The sequence below is a fragment of the Penicillium vulpinum genome (assembly GCF_028829585.1).
Source record: "Penicillium vulpinum strain IBT 29486 chromosome Unknown utg000003l_segment0_segment0, whole genome shotgun sequence".
NCBI lineage: Eukaryota > Fungi > Ascomycota > Eurotiomycetes > Eurotiales > Aspergillaceae > Penicillium > Penicillium vulpinum.
Window position 1 is genome coordinate 3,830,466 of NW_026643243.1, and position 25,630 is coordinate 3,856,095.

Genomic DNA, 25,630 nt, shown 5'->3' on the forward strand with positions numbered 1-25,630 from the left:
ACTTGTCAACTTCCTTTTCACTTTCGCTCAGCGCCAATGTTCAAAAATTTCAGAGAAAAACATGGAGGGTTCTTTGAATCTAAACAATCCAATGCTTCAGAAAGCGATCGTGGTCAAGATCTATCATCAATCTTGGACCGGTCGCAGCGAGGTGATTTGACTGTCCTTGTCGCTGAGGTAGCTGAGTCAATGCGGGTTCGTATTTTGGAGCTTTATGAGCATACAAACCCAAAAGATGACTCCCCCAATCGTCGCTCCAGTCTACATCCATCTCCAGAGGCGGACCACGATGAAGATACGCCACCCTTGCCCCTAAGACCACAAGGCAACGGGGCTGCAGGAATCCGCGGAAATCCGCGGCGGGGCTCTCCAAGGAAGCAGCTGAGCCCTCAAACAAAAATCACTGTGCTGTCCGCTTTCGAAGATTGGAGGGATTCTGTCCTTTTGCGGGTTGGTGCAGTCGTCAATAAAGATGACGACGACCAGGGGGGAAAGGAAGGCCAGGAAGAGCTGCAGGACGCTGCCAAGTCTGATGATCTCCCACTGGACGAGGATAAAGATAGAATCGCCAAATTACAAGAAATATACCACCCCGTGGAAACACCCTTGGCTGAACTTCCTAGAGCAACAAGGCTGCTTATCCTCCACTCGCTTCTCCTTTTAATGCTCAGCCTAGAGCACTACAGTGCTTACTCAAGAGTTTTGATGTTGAATGTTACGTCCAGTCTGAACATAGATATCAACGTGCTCAATCAAGACGAAGTCAGTGTCGCCCGCGGATTGCTACAGACAGCTTTGGCGCTCTCGGCAGACCAAGATACTAAAGAGCAACCAAAGAGAAATGATGACATGCGAAAATGGAAAGTTGGCCTCGCATCTGTGGCTGGAGCCGCTTTGATTGGCCTTACTGGCGGACTCGCAGCTCCTTTGGTAGCGGCGGGTCTAGGGACTGTCATGGGCGGATTAGGCCTTGGCGCTACCGCTGCTGCTGGGCTCCTGGGTACTTTGGCTGGGAGTAGCGTTGTTGTCGGTGGTCTGTTTGGCGCTTATGGCGGGCGTATGACTGGTCGCATGATGGAGAAGTACGCTCGTGAAGTGGATGACTTTGCATTCATCCCGATCCGAGGAGAACGCCGCCGGAACGTGAAAGTGAAGGAGTCTGCTCAAGAGAACGAGTCTGTTAAAGAGAAGGAGTCTGCTAAACAAGATCGTCGTTTAAGAGTTACAATTGGTGTCACTGGTTGGGTCAAGGAGGAGTCAAATTTCGTGATCCCATGGCGGGTGATTGGTGCCGACACTGAAGTGTTCGGTCTTCGCTGGGAGATGGAGCCTTTGATGAACTTGGGCAATGCAATCTCGGCTCTTGTGACTAGTGCAGCATGGTCGGTTGCCGGTCGTGAAGTCTTGGCTCGTACTTTCTTCCACACGATCATGAGCGCGGTGATGCTTCCCCTTGGTCTCATGAAAGTTGCTGGCGTCGTTGACAACCCGTTCAGCGTGGCCAAAGCTCGCGCTGACAAAGCAGGCGAGGTTCTCGCCGATGCCTTGATCAACAAAGCCCAGGGAGAACGACCCGTGACCTTAATTGGGTATTCTCTGGGATCTCGGCTGATTTTCTCCTGCCTCCAAAGTCTGGAAAGAAGAAAAGCTTACGGCCTGATCGAGACGGTCATTATGATGGGTTCACCTACCCCTTCAGACACGGAGGGCTGGCAAAAGATTCGCAGTGTCGTGAGCGGACGTGTTGTGAACGTGTTCTCTGAGAATGACTCCGTTCTCGCGTTCCTTTACCGAACGAGCAGCCTTCAACTCGGTGTTGCCGGATTGCAGCCAGTTGAAGGTGTTCCAGGCGTTGAGAATCTGAACGTAAGCGAAATGATCAGCGGTCACTTGCGGTACCAGTTTCTGCTCGGCAGAATCCTTGCCCTTACCGGGCTTCAGGACCTTGATCCCAGTGAGATCGAACGCGAGGAGGCTGCTCTCGCCTCCGAGGACGAGCGACTGGAGAAGGAGCGGCTGGAGAATGAGCGCGAGGCTGGTGTTAAAGACCGGGAATCATCTGCTGCTCGTGATACCCTCAACAGCCACGAGGGCTTTAAGGAAGATGCGCGGTTGCAGAAGAAGGTCGAGATGCGGACTCAGGAGAACATGACGGCCCACCGGATTGAAATGCTTGATATGGACGACGATGATAGTTCCGCGCCTTTGTTTGCAGATCCCTCGAAGCATTCTACCCTCTAAATAAGGATCGAGGATCTACCTATGAAGGCATTTAGATACATGTCTCAAATGTCTCATTTAATACAATACACTAATTTTATTTTATTTTTTTACATTTTTTAACTATTACAGCAAAAATAGGCCGACCCTTTGATAATTCTGTCTCCACTACAGCCTGTGCTTCGCGGCGAAAACATGACCTGTTAATATCCTTAGCTAGTTTCCCTCGCACAATAGATAGAAACAGCATCCCAATAGTCCAACCAATCCATCCCACGAATCATTCCGTTGAGTCAGTTGATATGATGTTGCTCCAGCACTTGCACTAATAATGATCAAGTTCGAACCGAATCAAAAGATCACACGCCGTAACCTCCGATGTCGAATAAACCCAACCTTGAATGCTTTCAATGGCCCCACAAGGTCGAACGGTGTATAAACGGACATTTGGATTCCTTGGATTCCTCAGATTCAATTTGTTTTGCCCGTCTTTGAGCCAGCCAATCGACATAGGCATGAGTTATCTTATATTGGAACGCTTCGGACCAGTTCTTCCTGCGAAGCGATCTTTGAACATCACCGAGCCGCGGAATCCCATCTGGAAATTCCTCAGACCACATTGCTGAATCCCATTTCTCATATATAGTTTGATGATACACCCCATATGCATCGGGCAACTTTGATCTGCGCGCATGCATGGCATGGTGTAGCAGAATAAGATTGATGTATCTCTCATTCGATCGATAGAGCCAGGGATCCGTATCCATGGTAACCCAAGGGCAAGCACACAACTGGTCTCGGAGTTCTGTCTCATATAGCGATTTCCAGCTTGTGCCGTCCTCAAACCAGTTTTGGAATCGTTCAAGACGAAGCAAGCAAGCTGTTCTGCCTGGTAACTCGTCAAGACTGGTTTCTAGGAACATGTTGGCTTCGGCGAGCGCGCTTTTAATTTCGATGACAGCTGTGTCTTGCGTCATGGAGAATAGTCTCCCTAATCTGCGCTCGATGCCGGTTTGTTCGAATAAAGACATGAGACGCCAGTGTAGGATGTCGAACTCATCGTCTGGCATCGCGGGTATATTTGCTGCGGGATCTTCGTTCCATAGTTCAAGACGAAGGAATGGTAACACGGCAATATCGTAGTCGCAACGGTATTTGAACATAGGCTCGATTGACTGCTGCAGACCCCCCATTTCATAAAATAGGTCTCTGTTTCGTCGCCAATAAGCTGGTGGTTCTGTTGAATTCCACGACCCCTTTATAACTAGCTCTATATTCGGCTGAGTCATGGGGATTAGAAGTTTCATAGGAATTAAAAAATCGACTAGCGCGTTGACTTTCTGCCAAATCAACACTAGTTGACCTGGGTCTGTTGGATCTGGGGAGTAGATATGGACTTTCAATGTCGTTTTTGAATTCGGGAAGTTTTGGAAATGCATTTCGGCGTCTTCTCTGTTTTTGAGAGTCCACTGGACATCCACGGTTCTTGATTTCAATTGTATGATCATCCACTCTTTTGGATGATATTCTGCGTCTAGTGAGATAATCTGGGCGGATTTGTTGAAAAGATGAGACGAAATCTCATTGTAGAGGTATCGACTGGTGGAAAGGATGGACAGAGGGTTGTCTTTCTGCGAGCTGTCCTTGAGTGGTGATGATTGTGTGTGGATGGATGAGATGAGATACTCCCATATGATCAAGCGGATTTCAATAGGAAGCATGGAAAACATTCCTAGAAATTTGAATTGAAAATGCATTTTGGGAGGATGAACTTGTTGATGATTGTAAGTACTAGTAATGAAGAAGATGGGAAAAGAAACAGATGATCAGTGGCGAAGATCATTTCATAGTACTCACAAAGCTAGATATATCGTCAATTTTACGTCGAAACTTGCTACTAAGCCCTTCTGAGATGGATGCGATGTTTTCCTGATTCGGAGCGGAGAGGTATAGTCTGGCCAAACCCTAAAAACATCATATCACACCAAACTGACGAGGAATATTTGTATTCGATCTCCACTCACGGCTTAGCCACATGAACAATAATCTTCCCCCTAGCACGGCCAGAGCGAAGCTTCTCAAATGCCTGAACAGTATCTTCAAACTGGTAGGCAGTATCCAATTGAATTTTGATAGCCCCCTTTTGTACCCATTCTCCAATCTTCACAAGATCATCCTTCGTATTCTTGAAGAAGAAGATAACATACTTCCTCTTTCCGCCACCCAAGAAAGAGGGCCAAAGCAACCTATCAACAAAAGTGCCCATGGCCGACGCACCAACCTGAATAAACGCCTTCCCAGCCGCCAGGAAGTGATGCGACTCACGATACATCGCCGCAGGGTATCCAATATGATCAACAATATGATCAAAGATGACCCCACGATCACGTAGAGTAGCAACCAAATCCTTCTCAGCCGAGTAATCAATAACCTCATCGGCGCCGAGTCCACGGCAAAACTCCACATTCTTCGTCGAACAAGTAGTCGTAACATGACACCCCATTTCCTTGGCAATTTGAATCGCGAAAATTCCACATCCTCCAGAGCCGCCATTGATAAAAACCTTGTCGCCGGCATTGACATACCCAGCCAGTGACTGGTACGCCGTCTGTCCCGCAATACCGATCGCCGCAGCATGATCAACCTCCACGCCCTCGGGCACAGGCGCAAGCAGACTAGCAGACGTCACAAGGTACTCACCCAGAGAGCCGAATTGTCCGGGCTTGCTGAGGCATCCGTACACGAGCTGGCCGGGTGAAAACTCGGTCGCGGCATCGCCGGCGACAACCACGCGTCCGCAAAAGTCCATTCCAGGGGAGGCGGGCATGCCGATCACAATTTTGCGCGCTACTAGTCCCATTTCGGGGACTTTGAAGTCAGCCGGGTTTAGGGAGGCTGTCAGGACTTGGACTAGGACATTGTTGCCGTGTACGGCTGGTGGCGCGCGTGCCGACGCGTCGAAGTGGAGGTTCTTTTCTAGGCCGTTGGTTGTGCCAGAGTAGAGCCAGGCTTTCATTTCTGTTGGTTGAGCAGATGCCATTTTGATTGGATATCACTTGATATTTTTTTGGTGTGATGTTGTTGAGAAATGGTGTTGCCTTTTTATTTTAGAGAGCGAGTGATGACCTCACCCCTATACCTGGGGCCTGGTCCACTTTACATATTAACGTCAGGGAGTGAAATGATATATCCGTATACTTGAATAGATTTATGCAAACTTATAATATCTGTCTTCATTTTCTCTTCAAGAAAGTCAAAGCTCCAAGTGCCATGGCATCTACACCCGTACGCAATGTCGGCTGGATAACCGGCGCAAAAAAGGGCGAGTGGTTACCAGCCAGTTCGTTGAGAGTCCCATTAGCAACAGCATCATCCCAAGTCTTATGGTCAGTTCCACCAAACATCCACATAACATAAGGCGCACCCACAGCAGTCGCCAGCAAAGAAAAGTCCTCACTAGCAGCCGGGGTTTCCATCTCAACTAGCCGATCACCAAAGTACGGCTTGAAAGTCTCTCGGAGAGCATCAACAGTCTTCTCATCATTAATCGTCGACGGGGACGAATCAGTAAGCTTAATCTCAGGCTTCTTCTCAACGCCCGCGGCCATACACTCCGCCTCAATAATGCGGTGAATAGCAGCACACACGCGCTTCCGCACGTCTTTATCAAAAGTCCGCACATTCAGTTGTAGATCCAAATATGCCGGGATAATATTCGATGACTGTCCAGCATGAATACTACCACAGCTCACAACAGCCATCTTTCCAGGTGCGACCTCTCGCGAGACGATTGTCTGCAATCGCATAACAATCGCCGCCCCGAGCACAATCGGATCGATAGTCGTATGCGGCGCAGACCCATGGCCACCACGACCAAACACGCGCACGTCAAAGGAATCAGCGGCAGTCAGCAGTGGGCCGGCGCGGAGATTCACCGACCCCGCGCGCATGGTCACTACATGTTGCGCGAGCACAAGGTCCGGCTTAGGAATCTTTTTGTATAGCCCGTCGTCAAGCATTGCCTGTGCGCCATCGAGATGTTCCTCGGCGGGCTGGAAGATACAGATCAATGTTCCTGACCATTTATCGCGCGCTGATTTCAGGAGCGTCGCGGCCGCCATCAATGTTGTGACGTGGGAGTCGTGTCCGCAGGCGTGCATTACAGGCTGGTCGGCTCCATTTTTGTCTTTGACGTGGCGGGTGCTGGCGTATGGCAGGCCGGTCTGTTCTTCTACAGGTAAGGCGTCCATGTCCGCCCGTAGGAGAATTGTTGGGCCAGATCCATTTCGGAGGACTCCTGCTACGCCATGGCCGCCGATTTTGGTGTGGACTTCAAAGCCGACGGATTGGAGGTGGTCGGATGCTATCTTGGCTGTTTCCTCTTCTTGGCCCGATAATTCGGGGTTGGCGTGGAGGTGGCGGTAGACATCTTCGAATGGCTTTAGATCTGGTCGGTGGGTATTGATGATTTCGTCCAGATCATTGTTTTTTTCTATATAGGTGAGCATATATATATTTCAGTTAGGTGTAGTCAGTCGTACCTCTTAACTGCATGTTGGAAGTAGTTAATTATTCTAGTTCAGAAAAGTAAATGTCCCTTCCCTTTGGGGTTTATATAGCCGACAAATCGGATAGCATGCACCCGCCATCGACTCTTCCAGTAGAAACCCACCTCGTCGGCAAACCCTCGAATCATTCGTGTCCCCCGCAACTGCAACTCTACATATCTTGCCAATTGCTCGCCTATTGCCGATTTTCCCGGTTAATTCAGTTTTTTTCCATTATCAACTATATAAAATTGGGCTTAATCTTCACCAACTGCCCAAACTGCCCAAATTACCCAAAATGTGTAATAATCACATAGGTATGGAGTACTAGTATTGCCCTAAATACCCTAGTATTCTTTTCGTTGGTATAAGAAGCCATCTACCCTGAACGTTTCCAACAGCCCAGCCGGGCTAGCTCAATCGGTAGAGCGTAAGACTCTTAATCTTAAGGCTGCGGGTTCGACCCCCGCGTTCGGCTATTCCTAAAAACCAAACCTGAGATTTCTTTTTTTGTTTGAATGCTTTTTTACCTAGACTTTTTTGTGTGGCCCTATTGAAGAGGGTCAATGGATGCGATTAGAGGTGGCCAGGAGCCACCTTGCGCCATAGATTTTCATTTGTATAATACTAATCAATCTGCAAAGAACATCCTAGGAAGCTCCATGATACATCTTAATCTACAAAAGCAAAAAAAGGACAATTGGTAGTTACCCAGCAAGAAAGAATCCTTGATATATATATTTCTAGCCACGCAGGAGTGCACCGCAACAGATAAACCAGTCCACCTACCACGGAACGCCGGCCATATTCAAACTGTAAGGCCTGCTCCATATCGATACAGAAGTTTACTGTACCCATTGCAAATGCAATTTATAGAGCGATATCGTAGAAATTCATGCATAATCCTCCTTGCAGTCGGTGTACCTTCAGGTGCTGCTCTAGACCTCCTATAATATAACCAGATTGAAGCAGATGAGAGGCAAGGAGGTATAATCAGTAGCGTGGGTTTACATGAACGGTATGGAGGGATAGTTACATGTTCAGGCACTGAGTACTACACTTGTAAGCCTCGTGGATATAGTGGCAAAAGCCTATCAGGGCATATATTCTTTGCGTTGGACATTGGCCATTCCTGTAGGTTTCCAATTAATTGGATCTCATAGTATGTACATAGCACCTCGTATTTTCTCTCGAACAAGAACAATCAATTCATTCTTTAAATTAAAACAAAGAACAAAAGCGGTTATGATTCGATTAATTCAACGAGCCGAGCGTGAGACCTCGTGGTGAGAATGTGTCAACTTCTCCCATCCACAACTTGAACACAATCATATGTCGTACACCCCTTGAATTAAATGACGTCTTCCATCTCATCTACTATCCACACCAAAAAATAACATGCTCGCACTTAGTATCCGTAGTACGGGTTGAGGGCCTCCTCCTCGGTCGCCTCGGTGCAACACTGGCCGTTGATGTTCGTGCCGGTGGAATCATACAGGCAGTTATCGGCTCCAAAATAGATGTCACCATAGGCGCGGGGCCATTGAGCTACCAGCTTGCAGCCAGGAACAACCTTGTAACTAGTCTTGACGGCTCCCTCGAACCTCGCAAAGATGGTTGTGTTACTGATGTCGGTTCCTTGGTCTGCAATGTCTGTTGTCTTGTTAGATCCCGGCGCGCACATAAGGAGATCGCACATAAGGAGATCGCACATAAGGAGATCTTGAAAATCATAGAAACTTACTGATAGAACTAGTCTTAGACTTGCATAGGGTCTCGCCATCCACATTGATGCATCCGTAGTTGACATGCTTCATGATTTCCTTCATGTTAGCAAGATAGTCCCCACACGAGCTGTGATTTCGTCGGATACGTACCACATTAGTTCCACTGGGATTGTATCCTTCTGGTGCGTCACAAGGCCAGTAATCCCCCCTTGTGGTGACGTATAGAGCATTATTGTATGCTGTATCGAAATCGTCGCAGATTGGCAGGTTGAAGAATCCCGGGGTACGGATTCCATTTTGGAAGACATAGTCACCCAGTGTGCCTGCTCCATCAATTTCCTTTGACTCCTTCGGCATTATATAGCCATTTTTGTTGCCATTCCGCTGGAATCCCTGGTACGAGCTCACGACGATATCCTCCAGGGTGACGCCGCCCCAGGCATTGCCGTTAAGAGTTTGCTGGTTTCCTCCAGGAAGGGCTTGGAAAGGAATCGTTCCTTTTTTTCCATCGACGTTCACGACATAGAAAGCGTCGTTATTGTAGCAGACATATCCACCGACTAGGGCATCTTTGTTTGTGTGCTCGAGAATCTGAGGGTCGATCGACGTAGAGCAACCTCCAGCCTTCCGCCTGTTGATAAAAAAAAGAACTAGTTAATAACTTCTCTTGGTTATTTGTAAAATGACATAAGGGTGCTTTTCTTACAGAATGCGGGGATAGAGGCCGGCGGGGGCTTGCGACCAAGCTGCCGGAATCAACTGTCCGTAAAGGATCTTTGCTGCCTGCGCAGTCATGCCAGTCAAGTCCACTCTGGACGAAAGTAGAAGCATTCCACCGCTGGAAGTCAAATCTCGAATAGCGTTAATCGAATGCTCATCATTAGTTCCGTTGAATAGCGCGCTGATATATTCGCTCTCAACGCCAGTCCACCCGGAGAAGTAAGTGCCAAGAGCGGAGGAAATGCTGTTCTGGGTGCCCAATGCATCTTTGGCGCTGTTTGGAGGTTATCCGTTAGTACAACCAAGGGTAAGGGTAAACTCGGGAAGAATATATGACTGACGATTTCAGTGAATCCTTATACATCGTGCTGCCATAAGAAACAGCTGCTGCGTTGGTTACATCCTTGCCCATGGAGAAATACTTCGTCCCGGCTATCATGGTACCCTTCAACGCTATAATTGTGATACCTCATTAGCAATAAACAGGTTGCAGCTAGAAAATATGCTTACCAATATTCCATGCAAAGGAGCTGCCAATACTAGCCACCATGACAAGGGAATCAATAATAAACTTGATTATTTCGAGGTTTTCTTTGACCTGAGGCGCAAAGGTGCTCGCAAAGGTACCAACCTCATTCTGCATGATATTAAGGGCATCTCCGAGAGAGCTATGGGTTTGTTGATGAAGCTGGCAGAAGGTATTCTGAGTTAGTGGACTGCCTGTGAAATCCAGAGAGAAGGATGATATACCTGGTGGATCGAGGAGAAAGAGTTCATAATCAGGTATCTATATTCCTCTGTTAGGCTTTGCTTCTGTGTGTGGTGCTTTGTAAAGAGCCTGTGTACTCACCCCGCGGGATACAGGGCCTGATTACAGGTCAACACCGTGGAGCAAGGAGTGTTGCCGATATCTTTGCAGTTCCAGTTGTCAGGGCCAGTAAAATAGCTGCTAATAAACTCAGGGAAGCCCAAGCCAGTGTTGATCCCATAAGTATTCCAGGCAGAGATGGCGTCGTTAAGGGCATCGCTAGCTCCGGCTGCATTCCAACGAGCGGTGGGATCCAGTGTGGCGTCGGTGATATCAGGAGTGCACGTAAGATCCATCCAAACTCCCGTGGTTGTCTGGTTGGTCAATACAGCCAGGTTCTTTACCGAGAAATTGCTGCTGCCTGTCGACAGTTGCGTATCGCCGCCTACCGATGCAGCCAGGTTTTTGATATTGATAGCCTGAGTTGGGGTGGGGACTGCAGCGGTAGAGGAAGCCCTGGTAGAGGAAGCCCTGGTAGAGGAAGCCCTGGTAGAGGAAGCCCTGGTAGAGTGAGGGACAGCCTCTACGCCAACTGCGCAAAGAAACGAAAGGGAAGCTCCGAGGATGATAGAACGCATCTTGAATCCAACTGTACTGGCAAGAAGAAGTAAAGAATAGAATAATGCGAAAGCCTTGATCCTTTTATATACATTATACCCCTATATTTGTTCGACATAAATAGACCAAATGTTGATCCTTCTTGCTGGGGAATCCTAGTGCCCAGCTGCCAGCCTGTTTGGAAGATCGTCTCATATGTTGTAGGCCGTTTTTACCTCAAGGGACGTTCTTCCCAAAAAGGAAGTTGGTAGCCTGCATATTCAATAGCTAGGGCTAAGTAGCACTACAATGCCGTAGGGTTTATTTTAGTAGATCAAGGTTCCTCCAATCAGTTAGCCCCGATCTTCCACGTGAAGCCGACCTTATTTACGTTTCGCATACTTCTATGATTTTGTTTCAAGTATTGACATTATTTCCTGTGCTCGTATCTCCCCTGATTTCTTATGTTCTAAATGACGGTAATTTGAATGTTCATTTAATATTAGCCGCGAGGGAATGAGATCCTCCTTATGGCCCCCCAAAGGAATACGGCACCGCAGATTATGAATAAGGTGCGGGAAATTGTGCCCCACAGCCATTAGAGCACGATGTTCCTACGGCGATGCCAATTCGATATCAGATGTTGCCTAGTGCGGGAGTTTGTGTCAACTCTGTGGAAATTGACCAGCTATATACGGAGTAGCCGAAGCTAAGTTGTGTTGGGGACAGTATAATAACAATCTATATAATGTATACATACTATGTTTTATGTGCTCCATACCTTTTCTGGCAAATTGGGTCCAGTCTTGCATATATATATAGCCTCAAACTAACTTGGTGTTTCAGAAGCCAATGAGGTTTATAAAGTATGATGTAGTTCGTATGAAAAACCACCATCAGTTTGCTGGCTTTCGAATGTTCCGCTAGCAAACATGACATTCAGTAGTTATGCGATCGAACTTGCTCTCGTTGCCTTGTTTGGCGCATGTTTTCTCAAAACATAGATGGTCCCAAATATGACCACCCGACCGTTAGGTCACCAGAAAATTCGTTTACTGCAACCATAATCATCCCTGCTGCTGCATTTCAGAACGCAGCCCTAAGGCTAGTAGCGTGGCATTAAATGCACCTAACCCGATTACTAGCAACAGAGGAACTTCCAAAGTGACCATATATAGTGACTGGTCGAGACTTGGCAAGGTAGAAACATCATTTCTGTTGCGATGGATGTGTATGGTTGCCTAGTAGACCAGGTTACAACCCACAATAGCAGTCGGTTCTGGGCGCTTGTTCCCTCTTATTAAATACCCATCTCTTTCTCTCTCCCTCTTTCTGGTCTTTGTCTCGTAGACTCCAGCAATTCATATGTAAAAAAATCTCAGCCGTTTGTATCTTAACCTCAATTATTTCAATACACCAGGAAGCTTAGACAAATCATCGACAAGTCCTCACGAACAAACAACGTCCTAGAATGGTTTAAGGCGATTTTGCGGTAGCCGCATACTTCCCAAGGTAGGAAACTGGTCAATATAGAAAAGACTCAAGTGCATAGCACACCCGTGAACCACGGGACAGCCAACTATATACCCACGTGCCCCACAGTTTATATCTAGGTCACGTGCCCCACAGTTTTGGCGGGGATGTACGGGGCACTAGTCTCAGAATAGTCTAGTGTCCCATCTCCTATGTTTCATGAGCCTCAAAACGGCCCTGAATTTGAAATGTGTAAATTTGCCACACATAGCCATGTCTCCATTAAGGGGCGCTTCCATCCTCCAAAATCCCACCGGGCGCTTATAGTCAGTTTGCTCCCCAGGATACTAATCAACCTCTCCAACACTGCCAAAGACATTCCCATTCCCGCCTTTAAAGACTTGAGTAAGATCCAACTAGGATATAACATAGATAATATCCACAGCAGTTAATCAGCTAGTGACTTAAAACACGAGCCAAGAAAGTCATACCAATGTATTCTCTCTCAAATTTGGGTGGAAGAATACGGGCCAGATATTCTGGCCAATCATACATCGGTCTCAGATGCCGAAGTGCCTGACAATATTCCCAGTCAATAATAGCCGTAACCCGACCTCCTTCAACAAGAATATTCCGTGGGGCGAAATCAGAATGCGTGAAAACAATCTCATGGTTATCCATAAGCGCAAATTTGGCATAATGTCGTAGCACATCTGGTGCTAGATCAACCATATCTGCCAGGATAAATTTGTTGAATTCCTGCTCGGTATCAAATGGTCCTCCTTCGATTGACGAAATATTTCTCATGATAGCTTTGCCGCGACCAACTGCTACGATATAGTCACCCTTCAGTTCGCGAAGTTGGTTCATGTAGGAGTGTAGCTGATCGGCAATTGAGAGCTTCTGACTGGAGTCTAAAGTAGCCCATGCTTCATCAAGTCGCTTGCCAGGCATGTAGTCCATCACTAGTGCCACAGGTTTGCCATCTTCACGGCGGATATCATGAACCTTGGGTACAGGGATCGTTGTGTTTGCTGCAACAAAACGAAGTGCTTCCCCTTCGTTGCGGCGGATATCATGAACCTTGGGTACAGGGATCGTTGTGTTTGCTGCAACAAAACGAAGTGCTTCCCCTTCGTTGCGGCGGAGATGACCTGACTTTATGACAAGATTGTCGCCGAGTCGGACAACAGTACGGCCGTGTATTGAATGAATTACCGTACCGTCGTGTTTCTCCGTTCCTTCTTTATTATTCGTTGCCTCTTGGTCACTCGTTGTGTTCATGTCGAAGGAGATATGATTGCTTTTTCAGTTGAGCGCTACGAGTAATGCATAGGGAGAGGTAAAAGGTAAACGTTGAAGGGAAATAACACCAAGCACTTAGCCAGGAACGCGGAGTGCACAGCCCCTCTTCCCGCACGGGCCTGGATAAACAACCCTGCCCCCTTCCCACCTCCAAACCCCAGTAATTATATTTCAGGATATGGGAGAAATGCCTTTCAAATTGACTAGCTACTAGATCGATGGACTAACGTCATGGCACTCACTTTGGGAGGCTTCTCGGGCAAATGGCAAAAACAAAGCAAACAAAAAAAAAATCATAATCCTACGTCTTTGGCGACTTTGGGAATTTCTCCAACTCAGTTGTGAAATCGATTTCGGAACCTTGGCGCCATCGATTACGCTGAGATTGGGTTGAGGAACCTGCTGCACTCTGGAAAATCATATAGAGAAGCGAAACAATCTCAACTTTTCTACTTTCCCAATTATAGCTTCGAGTAATGTACTAAATGACTTATTGGTGACATTCTAGTATGTTTCGGGGGTTTTCATACCTGGCCATTCGCTCGGATGTGAATAAACTCCCAGTCAAAGCTATCGGTGACAACGCCGTACACAGATGTATCATGCATCTTTGAAGTTTTTCTTGCATGATGAATCATACCTGTTTGTGTCAGCATATACTCTTTTTTATGTTTGTAAAGTTTATCTCAAGACTCACCCATATATGCTAAGCACTGAAGCACGCCGCCCTTCAGAAACTCAGCTTTTTTTGCTTGAACCATTACGAGGTTTGTTTCGTAATCTTGTGGTGTTCCGAACCAGAGAGAATAGTCTACCACGCCGGAAAGTAGAAATCTCTTGTCCTTGGTCTGCCATGGACGTTTGATACTCCGTTCAAATTGAAGATGCAGGGATTTTATGGTGTCTGTAGAGAGGACAGATCCGATAGAAAGACGGGGGTTAGACACCGATTCTAGTTTCATCTTAGCAAGCGTGCTCAGCACGATGACATCAATTCGAGATCGTAACAAGGCTTCGTTAGGGGGTGAGTCGCCAGTTGCAAGCTCATAATCTGCTAGAAGGCTTTCTATTTAAGTTAGTATATATGGACACAAAACAGTATGGATCAATCAATTATACCAAGATAACTGGGAAGTGAGACTTTTTCATCGTCTGTCGGCCAAAGTTCTTGATCGGTGGGCTCATCGCGTTTGAGAGAAAACAGTTTTGGGATTTCCGACGGCTCTAGATCAGTAACTGCCTCAGTCGGCAGTTTGGCCGCCTCCTTTTCCAGTTTGAGATTTTGGGCTCGGACAAGGGCTGAGATTGCTTTCACCTCATCGATTATTCCCTTGTTCTTGTTAAAGCGGGCCATTTTCTTGTTGAGGGAGCGAATCATGTCCTCGAGCTTTTCCATAAAATCAGCCATGATTGGAGAGTGTTTCGAAAATTGCAAGAGGTAACAAGAGAGTAAAAGAATGTTGCGGAAGGATGCTTAGAAACTTGGAAAAAAAGGCCTCGGCAAATGAATAAGAGACTGTAGGATTTCAGAGGGAAGAATAAGAAAGTGTGAGTAGCTCAAGATATATGTAGGATGATAGCGTTGTGGGATGGAAGACAGAAGATGTGAGATGGAAGAAGAGTGAGTGAGTGAGGAAGTGAGCAAGAAGTGAGTTAGAAAGTAAGTGAGAAGTGAGTTAGAAAGTAAGTGAGGAACTGAGCGAGAAGTGAGCGGAAAGTTAGTATTGATGATGACTCTATAACCTCAGAACTCGAATGTTCTAGGGTTGGTATCTTCTACGAAGGGAAAGGGTGAAACATTCGAGCTAATATTCCAGCAATGAGGTCAACCATTTTTCGAAGACCGGTTATAGACAGTGAGCAAAACGCCATACATAATTCTAATACTTCACCCTCTCGCAGACCGCAGTTGTCTGACAGCTCCTTTGGCGATTCACCAACTCAATGGCTGATGAAAAATATCAAAGGCATCCTCGGAACTCTTGTCACTTGCCCGGTCATTACTATCGGCAAAGTAATTGGATGTAGCAGGGATCTCTTCGATGCGCCAGCCACTAATCTGCTGAATAGTAGGTATACGCAGAGAGGAACGCGGCACCACTCGTTTTTTGTAGAGATTGACTGCCTTGTCGATGATGTCCTGAACTTGGGCAATGATCTGATCTCGGTGGTCACTCCAGTCAAATATTTTGACTGTATACTAAAAGAAAGTTAGCCATAAACCGAGTTTTTTTTTTTTAAATCAACGACCCACTTACCCGACTACTGTTGCTAATATGAATGAAGATCCATTCTAGCCCGTCAGTAATAATACCGTAGATAGCTGCGTCTGCATCTGGATCTGCAAACTTGCGAGCACTGTGGATTCTTGCCATATTCAGAAGCAAAGCCCAGTCCTTCGGCTGGCCAGCCTTTGGCTTCATGACGATGAAATTTGTTTCCAACTCCCAACAGTGTCCATACCATAGGACATAGTCGATAATATTAGCCGAACCCGCGCCTTTGCTTTTTGCCGTCATTATTCGCTTCTGAAAACTCCAGTGCAGCGACTCGCAATTCGCAGGCGTGGGAGAACAAAGAGCTTCTCCTTCTTTGCTGATCTTGTCTGCGAGTTGTCCGAGTAGAAGGGATTCTACTCGCACTCGGAATAGCCATTGCATATCATCTTCTCTACTGGTGACTAGTGCGAGGTCGTTCCATAAACTTCCTAATAAACGTCGTTAGCTTGTAGAACTCCTCAAAGACCGATCAGATGAAGCTCGCCTAGATGCTCTGGGATTTTCCAGGTTTTTCTCGCGTTCAGTTGCTTTCTGTTCCACCACCTTGTCGGTGAAAGCCCAAAGGTTTCGACTGCGCGGTGGAACCTTTTGGATGGTTTATGTTCCTTTGGCTCCTTTGTATCGGTCATTTGGGATGATTTCAGTATAAAAATGGATGTAAATGAATGAAATGAAGCGCTATAAGATGAAAAAAGCATAATAGTAGCTCCTGAGGTAGTACTTTCCGCATTTTTTGTACTTTCCCTTCCTAGGAAATTTCATAATTTTGCCTCTCCCAAGGTTATCTACTGACGTCTTACCTTCGTCACTTTCTTCTATAATCCTACAGTATATCATTCGAATTCTGAAAGCATCAGCTGCATATTGCTGTTTGTTTTCCTTTATGAGTGACAGTGAGAGTATCTTCCACTTTCATAATCCCAGACATATTCGCTCTGATACCCAAAGTCGCAACCATTGTGCAATAAAACCATACATTTGCTAGATACATAGGTAGTCATGCAGAACATAGTAACTCGACCTTTGAATGGCCAATAAGATGATATGCCCACGGGTGGGAACCTTGGAAATAGGTAGAAGTCCTGTGACCTCCTAAGACCTCTTTTCATATCAGCTGTGAACATATCCTTGGAGCATCTTGTCTTTCATTGAATGACCACCCTTGCCGTAAAATACCCTTAAGCTTCAATTACGAGACTGGTATTCATCGTCACATATACAAGGCTGTAGTTTACAGAGTAGACCGTATCTCCTTTCCCATCTAGGATATGATTAGCGACAGAATAATCAATAATTAATTACTTTTGTCCAAGGCAACCATGGAAGACAGAAGAGGAGAAGTGAAATAAAGAAAGTCCTGGAAGATTCAACCTGTTGATCACTTCGAATACCGGTTCTACTTCCTAATATGGAGTCTAAAGCCACACTTCAGGCAGACAACCAGATTGAAGACTACCGAACCTTAGAACAAGGCATCAGACTATCAAAATCAGCCCCAGTGGCAAATTTCATCCGTATTTTTCACTCTCAACCGGGGATTGTAGTCCGTTGCAGGCCGCCATACTCGGGTTGTATACTTGGAGTAACCCTGTACTTCTCCCCCTGGTCCTCTCGAAGTCACGTAGGAAGTGAGACATATCCCGTGTATAGGAATTAGAATTGGCCATCATATGCAAGTCCGTCCAGGATCACATATAAAACCGGCATGACAGTGTAGCCACTATACGTTGGATTCAGCTGAGCAATATATATCGAGGAGCCCGGGTGATTTTCTTGCAGGTTTCTCAACATAATGGCCCCTGATGACGAATTATACAAAATATGGCATGGTTACTTCCCAGGAAGGTCAATCCAATACCCGAATTACACTATAGATTCAAAAGATCCATGTCCAGCTGAAGGGCAAACCTTGTCAAGTCATTATCGGCACAAGGCGTTCTCTGCCTTGCGCACGGGCCTGATTAAGCCACAAATGTCAGGATCATGCCTTGCTAGTAATACTCAGTGAAGAATCCTCACGCATAATGCTTGTACTACGTACAATTTACTTGTTCATGCGTGAAATAACATGCAAAATATGTACAACATATGTTGTATGTATGGAATTTCCCGCTTTGCCACCGCGCGGTTCTCAAGCATCGGCCCGACCCACTAGTGGACCCAAATGGCTACGTCAACCAGTAATATTCGAGATAAGCCAGGGAGGCTCAACAGAATTTTCTTCATTGAAAAAAAAAGAAATCTCAGGTTTGGTTTTGAGGAATAGCCGAACGCGGGGGTCGAACCCGCAGCCTTAAGATTAAGAGTCTTACGCTCTACCGATTGAGCTAGCCCGGCTGGGCTGTTGAAAGAGGTTGTAATAATACAATTGATATCGGTCTTAAGTTAGGGTCAAGTCAGGCCACGATTTGGCTGAGCGGTTAGTATGGGAACAGGGAATGAACGTGTGGAGGGGTATATATTAAAATGAAAAATCCCATGATCCATGAATAAACAGTGAGTAGGCGTGTGATCCAACGGAATACGATAAAAAAAGATCAATCTGTCCTTTTTGAGGTTGTCGGGCGCAATCGAGGGATCAGGACCCCTGCCTCGATACGGAGTATAAACAATGTGGCTCCAAGATGCATGGGAACGTAGGGAGAGAATGCACCGAAGAAATGGTACCCTGGCGTGCGCGTGAAGCGATGTAAATTGAAAGAAGAAAGAGACAGAAAGACCAGGTTATGACCGAATGGGACCCTTGGCTTGAGCGCCGGCGGTGCAGCGAGAATGGGGCAATTGCGAATAAGCACTTTCTGAGATGTTTGACATCGGTGGCTGGTGTGTCGAATCAAGAATCAGAGATAGCACAAGAGGAGGCTGAGGCTTAGCAATCGTCCTCCATTGGGGATAGACTGGGAAATGCACTGGATGAGAGCTATCGGATATCTTGTGGCTTGCGGCTAAGGAGGGGTCAGTTGAGGCTGATGAGAATCCCAAACGTGGGGTCCAAAATAAACAATAATCCATGGTCGCACACTATTCTTAGATGGCTTGAAACGTTCAAGTATCTCCAAATAGAACAAGAGAACAGTGCTCGAAGTCCCAGCCAGGTGGTTTGGTGGTGTTCCAGAGTTGTCTCGGTAGACGCTCATCGGCGGTTGTAGGAACCTATGAGCATGGGGTATCAGTGGACGGAAACCTTGCGATAAAACACCTCCTTGTAAATGCACTGGCTCTGGTTGAATATTGAGGATCTATTTCCGAAAGTCATGTCGAAAGGGTTGTAAATGGTTCAAATGACGTGAACCTGAGGCCTGTCCTCAGGGGGCACCAAGCGGCACGGGGCCCTTGTCATGGCGCAGGAACACGAGAAGCACAAGCCACACGATATTGGAAAGGCGTATGACATGTGTAATAAAAACAGAGGATGATATTTGATGTCATAGGAATAAAGTAACAAAATAATAATAATTCCTTGGACATGCCGGAAAATGGGGTCGGGAACCAAAAGGGAGATGGTGTGAATAGAATGAAGAAGTCGTGCATAGTGAAGTTGACCGTCAATTGGGGGAGTCGAGCCAATCAGACAAAGGATAAGAGCGAATACGGCGGTATTGGAAGCCAAAACACAGCCTCACCAGCCACAGAACAAGAGATAGTGCGGTACGAGCCTAGCACTTGCATTTCTCGTATCTTTAGCGTGAGGCGCTAGGTACTGTGGAGGTATTGCAGATCCCCAAGGCCGCAGCAGACACCATACACTCCAGGCTACAGGACACGATCTATACAGCCTGCATGACCGGTGCATGTAGTATAATAAGGGCCACCCCCCACCCCTTTCCACTTGAATATCTACCTCAATCCACATACATTTGACATACAATTCACATTCCATTCTATATCCATTGTCACACTTGGGTTTCACATCCGATCATCTATATACGGTGATCATCTACTATCTTCGCGTGACCTCCATAAATCAGCCAAGCTGTCGCCCTTTCGCTCAACCTCGTACACCGTCGACCGCTCGACTCACTTAACTACCAAGGAGACATCTCCTTCTCGTCCTAGTCTGAAGCGACGCCTACTTGGACTACGCCGTTCCAACACAATGCCTGCCCCCATTGAGATAACAGACCCTCTCGCCGTCGTTCGTGAGCTCTACGACGACGAGAAGCTGGTGGTCAACGACTTCGAGCGTCACGCCAACCACTGCGACTTCTGCGCCCACGCTGTCAAGACATACAAAGATAGCCATGCACTCTGCGAGTCGGGCAACACCCGCGCCCGTACTCTCCGCAAATACATCTACAGCCAGAGCGGCAAGCACTACTCTACTGTGGACTTTGAGAGCGGCAACCCGACCAGGGTCAAGCTGCCCCGGGATGCCCTCGCCTCTCGTGAGCTGCTCACAGCCCTCGAGCAAGGCCTGCGCATCCGCGAGAAGGCCGTCGTCGTCCAGAAACCCATCCAGCCCATCCAGCGCGTCCCATCTGTGAGCTATGACCGGACCTACCCGGTCCCAGCTCGCAAGGTCAGCGGCAAGCAGGCTCGTCCTCGCTCCATGTCCCCCGAGGCTTACCAGGTCATCGAGAGGTCCCCTCGCCTTTCTCGCTCTCCTACTTCCATCATGTACCGCTCGCCCGGTGGCTCCCCCAGCCGTCCATCCTCCAGCCGTGGGTCGCTGTACAGCCTTGACCGACAGGAGCGTGTGGAGCGAGTCTACGAGACACCTCGCCGCTACGTCGAGCGCTCACCCAAGCACCGGTGAGCGTCTACCTGCAAAAGAACACGAACGTGGAAACGTGCAGCAATGGATTTTGACTCTGGTTTATCTGATTACCACCACACAACCCCCACCCCCAATCGCTTCGAAGAAGCTTCAATTCACTCGCGATGGGCATTGATTGCCCACCCCCCCCATTTCGACCGCGAGTCGGTCTTTGCCTGTAATGTGGAAATAGCACATTATGGGCATACCCACCCCCCCTAACCCAGTCTTTGATGATCTGGATTGATAGGGCCTGCCTGGATGCGCCCTCGGAAATTCACCTTTCTGTTTTCCAGCTTTGATTCTTTGACTCGAGTGCACTTCGGGGTTCTGGATTGGGATTTAGTCAGTCTCGGACCCCGACCTGATTGTGACTCGATTGATTGTTTTGATTGAACGCAGTTATCTGCAGTCTTGGCCTGGCCCCGATTACTCGTATGCTCCCGGAGGAGTATGCAGGTGCGGGGACATTGGCCAATGACAGATGCGGAAAGTCGACGATGTTCATGCGATTACTTTTTTGCGGTTTTACTACATGCTTTATTGGCTGTTGTTACTGTGACTCATTTTTTGGCTGTGGAGAAGATTGTCTCTCCTGATGATTTTTGGTTTTTTTTGACCTTTTTTGCCAACTTTTTTCCTTTGTCTTTGATCTGACGATTTGAAATGCGCCCTTTCGGGACATGGCTGTCAGCCTCACACTCTTTAGACAACTCCCACTGTGGGAATTAGCTAGTTGCACGCGTTACGATTGAAACAATGAATGTCTTATTGGAAAAACCAATCATCTTTCGAGAAAATAATTATAACGGCTACGCACTGAGACATTGTTGTATTTCATCAAGCATAGTAGCTAGAAAGTCCAGTCATGAGGCTACCCCACATTGCGACGATCATGATCCTCCTACTCTGTGCTCCCCACCATTCACATTATATTTACATTACTGCTAGTATCTTTTTGAGGTTTTTACAGTTCTATACATGACTCACTGCGGGGTTGTGGCTGAGGAGAATGATCTGCCTTAGGCGAGGAGGCAGAAGTCTTAAAGTTATCCTATTTATATCACCTGTACAAATTGTCGATGCCACGTGAATTTCTTTGAAGATGACTTCGTAAATGATATCAAGAATGTGATACCTAGATGAAGAACTAATAAAAACCAGAGTCACCGGCTAAATTTTTTGGTTGTTTCTCGACTCCTGATACTATCACTACTTCTTCATGATCGGAAATAGGCAGGGGAATAGAATTTGCTGAATCTGACATCGAAAATATATTACTGATAATAATTTGGCACTTTCAGTCCTTTGAACTCAAACGAAGTGTTCTCCCGACGATCAATCACAGTCTTATGATGAACATCGCGCACACGAGCTCGAACATACTCAGTTCCCGTGGGGGCAGGTTCGCTTTGATTTTTATCTTCTTCGGTCAAAAGACCAAGACGGTCAAGCAAAGGCGAGGGTACAGTTCTCATTACAGTATGATCACCCGGTCTGCAGAAATAGAGCAGCCCAAGACGGGGGATGTCGATCTGATCTTTCGGAGGTGTAACAACACGATGGATGGTGGATTTGAGGAAGCCTGTGATTCCTAGTTAGCGAAATACTTATCTGATAACTACTATAGGTAGATATAGGCACTTGCCATTGGTAAGGAATGATAACGTGTCAGCAATATTGCACGTAATCCCACCTTCAACAGGCTTCACATATTTCCATTCCCCATCTGGCGCCCGGATCTGCAAGCCAGCAACATGCTGTGAGAAGAGCAGTGTTAAGCTACCAAAGTCCGTGTGACCGCCCTTAGTATATGCTTGTGCCTTGTCCCATTCCTCTTGAGTGCGAGTGTTGTAGATCATGTATCGCAAGTGGTCGTCGGAACGCTTGTCATAGGCGTGGGCTTCAACTAGATGATTTTCTGGCAGTTCCAGAATAATAGCCATCAAGATAAACAACTTGCGGATAACTTTGTCAAAAAGATCACGATGGAAGCTGGAAATCTCATCGTAGTTCTGATGGACGATTCTGTGTTTGGGGACATCATCCCATGCAGGGATCGCTTTAGGGATATTGAGCTTTACGAGTTAGACAGATTCAATATTTTACACACGAAGATAGGTAATTATGTACATACCATTTCAATATTATCTTTCACACCCGTTTCTCCAATCCACCTTGAGTTTTCACGGTATCCGAAATACTCACCCTCGGCAAAATTGCATTCGAAGCTTCGCTTTTCCTCAAGACTCTCTTTGAAAAATGCGTTGCCGATACTGAACTGGCGCAGGATACGTTCATCGTCAAGTCCATGTCCGACCACTATCCAAAACCCGACTCGTGTCACAGCATCGTATAACTGCTTTGCGAGCTCTTCTTTTCCGCCGGGTTCGTCGAAACGAGAAAGATCAATTTCAACTAGTGGTGCCCAATCGAGTTTCTCGTTAGTAGGTGAAGGCCGGCTCCATGGTTTGATGGTGGCCTTTTCGATTGGGATTTGTTCTTCTATAGCGGCTGGAGCCATATTTAGTTGAGGATAGACAGCAGCAGTGATGAACTAGGAAGATATTCTATGCGAAAAGACTGGACTTATATAATTCAAATAAAATTCTAATTGTGATCTACAATGTAGTCTTGTCGTGAGTACTTTGCCATATATGCGGGGTCTATGGTATCATGCTTGCCCAGAATGGCGTTATATGCAACAGCATTATCGTGCTATGAAATGAGGTTGAATTATAGTCAATGAAGCTTCAAATCAATAGAACAGAAATTAAATTCTGCTGACTGGGCATGGCGTTTGAATGTGTGGAAGCCTGGGGTCAACTGGAGTAGCCATCCTTTATACTGAATGTCATATGAATAGCGCGGCGTCTATGTTCGCTTTCGGATATCCATACGCCAAACTATACTATCTTTACTTCCACCGATGAACAAAACCGACCTGTATATCGAAGCTCACTACCGTTCATTGGCTATTTACACTATGCGAATGTTTATTCTTCTCGATGCCACACATTTCGGGCTCCTCCAGGTCCTAATGGAGACCCAAATCTCCCCGTGATGCGAACTTGTGACAAAAGACGGGCTCAGGTCACTCGGAGAGAAAGGAAAGAGAATCCATATATTGCGTTTTTTATTGTCCCTAGCTCAAATTAAGAATAGGAAAAAGGAGAAACGACGGTTCAATCAAACAAGCTGGTAGATGCTTTTGGGATAGGCACGGTTGGGGAGGGTATGTCGTGATTCAAACTATCATGGCATAACATCCCGTGTCGCCAAGAATGGAGGGGTTCAAGTGTCATTCAAAAATAAAGGTCTTACAAGAGAAATAAGTTAAATTCGGCTTATGAGGTAAATTTACTCAAAACAATTCAGTTTGCATTGAACTGACATTGGGAATCGACAATATGGTGTTGGATAAGTGCGACGAACTGGAAGTAATTACTTCCAGTGTACATTCAACTACGCCCAATGAGATCAATCGCAAAGATTTAGAAAATGAATATAAAGCCAGACTCGAGAAGAAAGTGGTGCGAAAGATAGATTTCTGGCTCGTTGGGTTTTACTCAATTGTATACATCTTTCGGGTTATTGATTCCAACAACTACTCCAATGCCGCCATCATCAATCTAGAAGCCGGCACTGGAATCAAGAAAGAGCTCAATTTTAACTCCGCAGAATGGGCCTGGACACAATCTATCTTCTCCTACAGCTACCTCTTTTTTGAGCCGACCAACACCATTCTCCTCAAACGAGTCACGCCCTCGAGATGGATGTTTGTTCTGATCCTTGCCTGGGGTATTTGTGCCTGTGCTGCTGGCGCTGCACAAAATTTCCCGGGGATGATGTGTGTGCGGTTCGCAATTGGAATGGCTGAAGCCGGTTTCTACCCTTCTGTGCTATACCACATGGCATTCTGGTACAAGCCGTCTGAGCTGCGCTGGAGAATAGCTCTTTTCTACTCTCTTGGTCAGGTATCTGGTGCATTGAGTGGGCTTCTGGCATATGCTATTAGCTTTATGGATGGAGCCGGTGGGCTATCAGGCTGGCGATGGCTTTTTGTCATCGAAGGCCTTCCGGCAATTGTGCTGTCTGTGGTAGCATTATTCGGTCTTCCGGACTACCCCGAAAATGCCCGCATGTTGACAGAAGAGGAGAGAGCTTTTCTCAAGGGTCGCCTATCCTCGTCAGCACCATCTGGAAAAGACAAAAGCTGGAACTGGGGGGATATCAAAATTCTCCTCTCAAGTCCAACGCTGTACACATTCACAGTCTACTGGATTGGACATGGGATTGGCGGGTTCGGGGTGAATTACGCTTTGCCTACTGTTATCTATGAGCTTGGTTTTACTTCGACCGCTTTATCACAGCTGATGAATATTGTGAGTTGGTCTCGATCTAGAGAAATGCACCAATCTACAAGACATCGCTAACCAAGTTCATAACCAATAGCCTCCCTACGTCGCATGTTTTTTCTTCTTGAATACTCTTGGGTATCTGCTACACAAAGGATGGATCAGACCTTGGACAACTGCTGTCGCGAGTAAGTATCAATTTTTCGAAATATCCACGAGGTTCCTACTAACAACGGAGACAGTCGAAAGCACGACAATCATCTGCTATATCATTCTGATTACAGTTCCAAATTCAATCGTCAAATACCTCGCTTTGGTTGTAGCTACTGCTTGTGCCGGATCTGCATACCCTGTCATCTGGCCAGAACGTATTCGTGCGCTTGAGGGTACAGTGGCCGTGGGGATTGGTATTGGACTGACAAATGCCATGGCTCAGTTTAGTGGCATTGCTGGACCTCATATATACAGTACGGTGTTCGGGCCAACGTATCGAGTGTCATACGTTATCTGTCTTTGTTTCCTGTGTGCGGCTATCTCCGGGATTCTGGCTTCGTGGTGGCTTGTCTGGCGGAAAGATCAGAGGAATGAATTAGACAGTGAGCGTGAGGAAGATGCGTGATGATTCGAGAGACAATCCCTCTTGTAGGTTGTGCGACCCTTGGAATTTATATGAAAGTGATATTTGCATATACACAAGCCATGAGCATAATGTAACTAGGGACACAGGCAAAGCAACGATCAGTCAGTTTCAACTACGTGACCTGTTGTCCCATCCAGCTCTTTCGAAACACATCTTTCCTCCAAACTTCTCAACAAACTTTCCATATTACATGTGTCACGCAAACATTGATCGCTCATCTCAAAACAACCTGCATCTTGAAGCCTTGCGAATCTCACTTG

At 46.6% G+C, this 25,630-nt stretch overlaps 11 protein-coding genes across 11 annotated transcripts; 3 read left to right on the forward strand and 8 right to left on the reverse strand.

The window, feature by feature from the left end:
• Positions 1-36: 36 nt before the first annotated feature.
• N7479_006499 (DUF726 domain protein) lies at positions 37-2,241 on the forward strand (the record flags this gene model as incomplete). Its single annotated transcript, XM_057254193.1, has 1 exon — positions 37-2,241. The coding sequence occupies one exon, from the start codon at positions 37-39 to the stop codon at positions 2,239-2,241; it is 2,205 nt and encodes a 734-aa protein (XP_057108055.1).
• A 386-nt stretch (positions 2,242-2,627) lies between these two features.
• On the reverse strand, positions 2,628-3,977 carry N7479_006500 (uncharacterized protein; the record flags this gene model as incomplete). Its single annotated transcript, XM_057254194.1, has 1 exon — positions 2,628-3,977. One exon carries the CDS (start codon positions 3,975-3,977, stop codon positions 2,628-2,630), a length of 1,350 nt encoding a protein of 449 aa, XP_057108056.1.
• Positions 3,978-4,240: 263 nt separating this feature from the next.
• On the reverse strand, positions 4,241-5,260 carry N7479_006501 (NAD(P)-dependent alcohol dehydrogenase; the record flags this gene model as incomplete). The annotated part of the gene is made up of 1 exon (XM_057254195.1): positions 4,241-5,260. The coding sequence occupies one exon, from the start codon at positions 5,258-5,260 to the stop codon at positions 4,241-4,243; it is 1,020 nt and encodes a 339-aa protein (XP_057108057.1).
• Positions 5,261-5,453: 193 nt separating this feature from the next.
• Positions 5,454-6,774, reverse strand: N7479_006502 (putative zinc metallopeptidase; the record flags this gene model as incomplete). Its single annotated transcript, XM_057254196.1, has 2 exons — positions 5,454-6,712; positions 6,762-6,774. The coding sequence occupies 2 exons, from the start codon at positions 6,772-6,774 to the stop codon at positions 5,454-5,456; spliced, it is 1,272 nt and encodes a 423-aa protein (XP_057108058.1).
• Positions 6,775-8,175: 1,401 nt separating this feature from the next.
• On the reverse strand, positions 8,176-10,600 carry N7479_006503 (uncharacterized protein; the record flags this gene model as incomplete). Its single annotated transcript, XM_057254197.1, has 7 exons — positions 8,176-8,420; positions 8,512-8,590; positions 8,645-9,125; positions 9,201-9,488; positions 9,556-9,667; positions 9,725-9,882; positions 10,065-10,600. 7 exons carry the CDS (start codon positions 10,598-10,600, stop codon positions 8,176-8,178), a joined length of 1,899 nt encoding a protein of 632 aa, XP_057108059.1.
• Positions 10,601-12,488: 1,888 nt separating this feature from the next.
• N7479_006504 (aminoglycoside phosphotransferase family protein) lies at positions 12,489-13,316 on the reverse strand (the record flags this gene model as incomplete). Its single annotated transcript, XM_057254198.1, has 1 exon — positions 12,489-13,316. One exon carries the CDS (start codon positions 13,314-13,316, stop codon positions 12,489-12,491), a length of 828 nt encoding a protein of 275 aa, XP_057108060.1.
• A 322-nt stretch (positions 13,317-13,638) lies between these two features.
• Positions 13,639-14,745, reverse strand: N7479_006505 (uncharacterized protein; the record flags this gene model as incomplete). Its single annotated transcript, XM_057254199.1, has 4 exons — positions 13,639-13,746; positions 13,868-13,977; positions 14,035-14,403; positions 14,457-14,745. 4 exons carry the CDS (start codon positions 14,743-14,745, stop codon positions 13,639-13,641), a joined length of 876 nt encoding a protein of 291 aa, XP_057108061.1.
• Positions 14,746-15,270: 525 nt separating this feature from the next.
• N7479_006506 (uncharacterized protein) lies at positions 15,271-16,245 on the reverse strand (the record flags this gene model as incomplete). Its single annotated transcript, XM_057254200.1, has 3 exons — positions 15,271-15,537; positions 15,596-16,044; positions 16,101-16,245. 3 exons carry the CDS (start codon positions 16,243-16,245, stop codon positions 15,271-15,273), a joined length of 861 nt encoding a protein of 286 aa, XP_057108062.1.
• A 3,467-nt stretch (positions 16,246-19,712) lies between these two features.
• Positions 19,713-20,372, forward strand: N7479_006507 (uncharacterized protein; the record flags this gene model as incomplete). The annotated part of the gene is made up of 1 exon (XM_057254201.1): positions 19,713-20,372. One exon carries the CDS (start codon positions 19,713-19,715, stop codon positions 20,370-20,372), a length of 660 nt encoding a protein of 219 aa, XP_057108063.1.
• A 1,277-nt stretch (positions 20,373-21,649) lies between these two features.
• N7479_006508 (uncharacterized protein) lies at positions 21,650-22,896 on the reverse strand (the record flags this gene model as incomplete). The annotated part of the gene is made up of 3 exons (XM_057254202.1): positions 21,650-21,957; positions 22,069-22,450; positions 22,510-22,896. 3 exons carry the CDS (start codon positions 22,894-22,896, stop codon positions 21,650-21,652), a joined length of 1,077 nt encoding a protein of 358 aa, XP_057108064.1.
• Positions 22,897-23,782: 886 nt separating this feature from the next.
• On the forward strand, positions 23,783-25,349 carry N7479_006509 (Major facilitator superfamily domain general substrate transporter; the record flags this gene model as incomplete). Its single annotated transcript, XM_057254203.1, has 3 exons — positions 23,783-24,757; positions 24,828-24,918; positions 24,973-25,349. The coding sequence occupies 3 exons, from the start codon at positions 23,783-23,785 to the stop codon at positions 25,347-25,349; spliced, it is 1,443 nt and encodes a 480-aa protein (XP_057108065.1).
• Between the last annotated feature and the right edge of the window lie 281 nt (positions 25,350-25,630).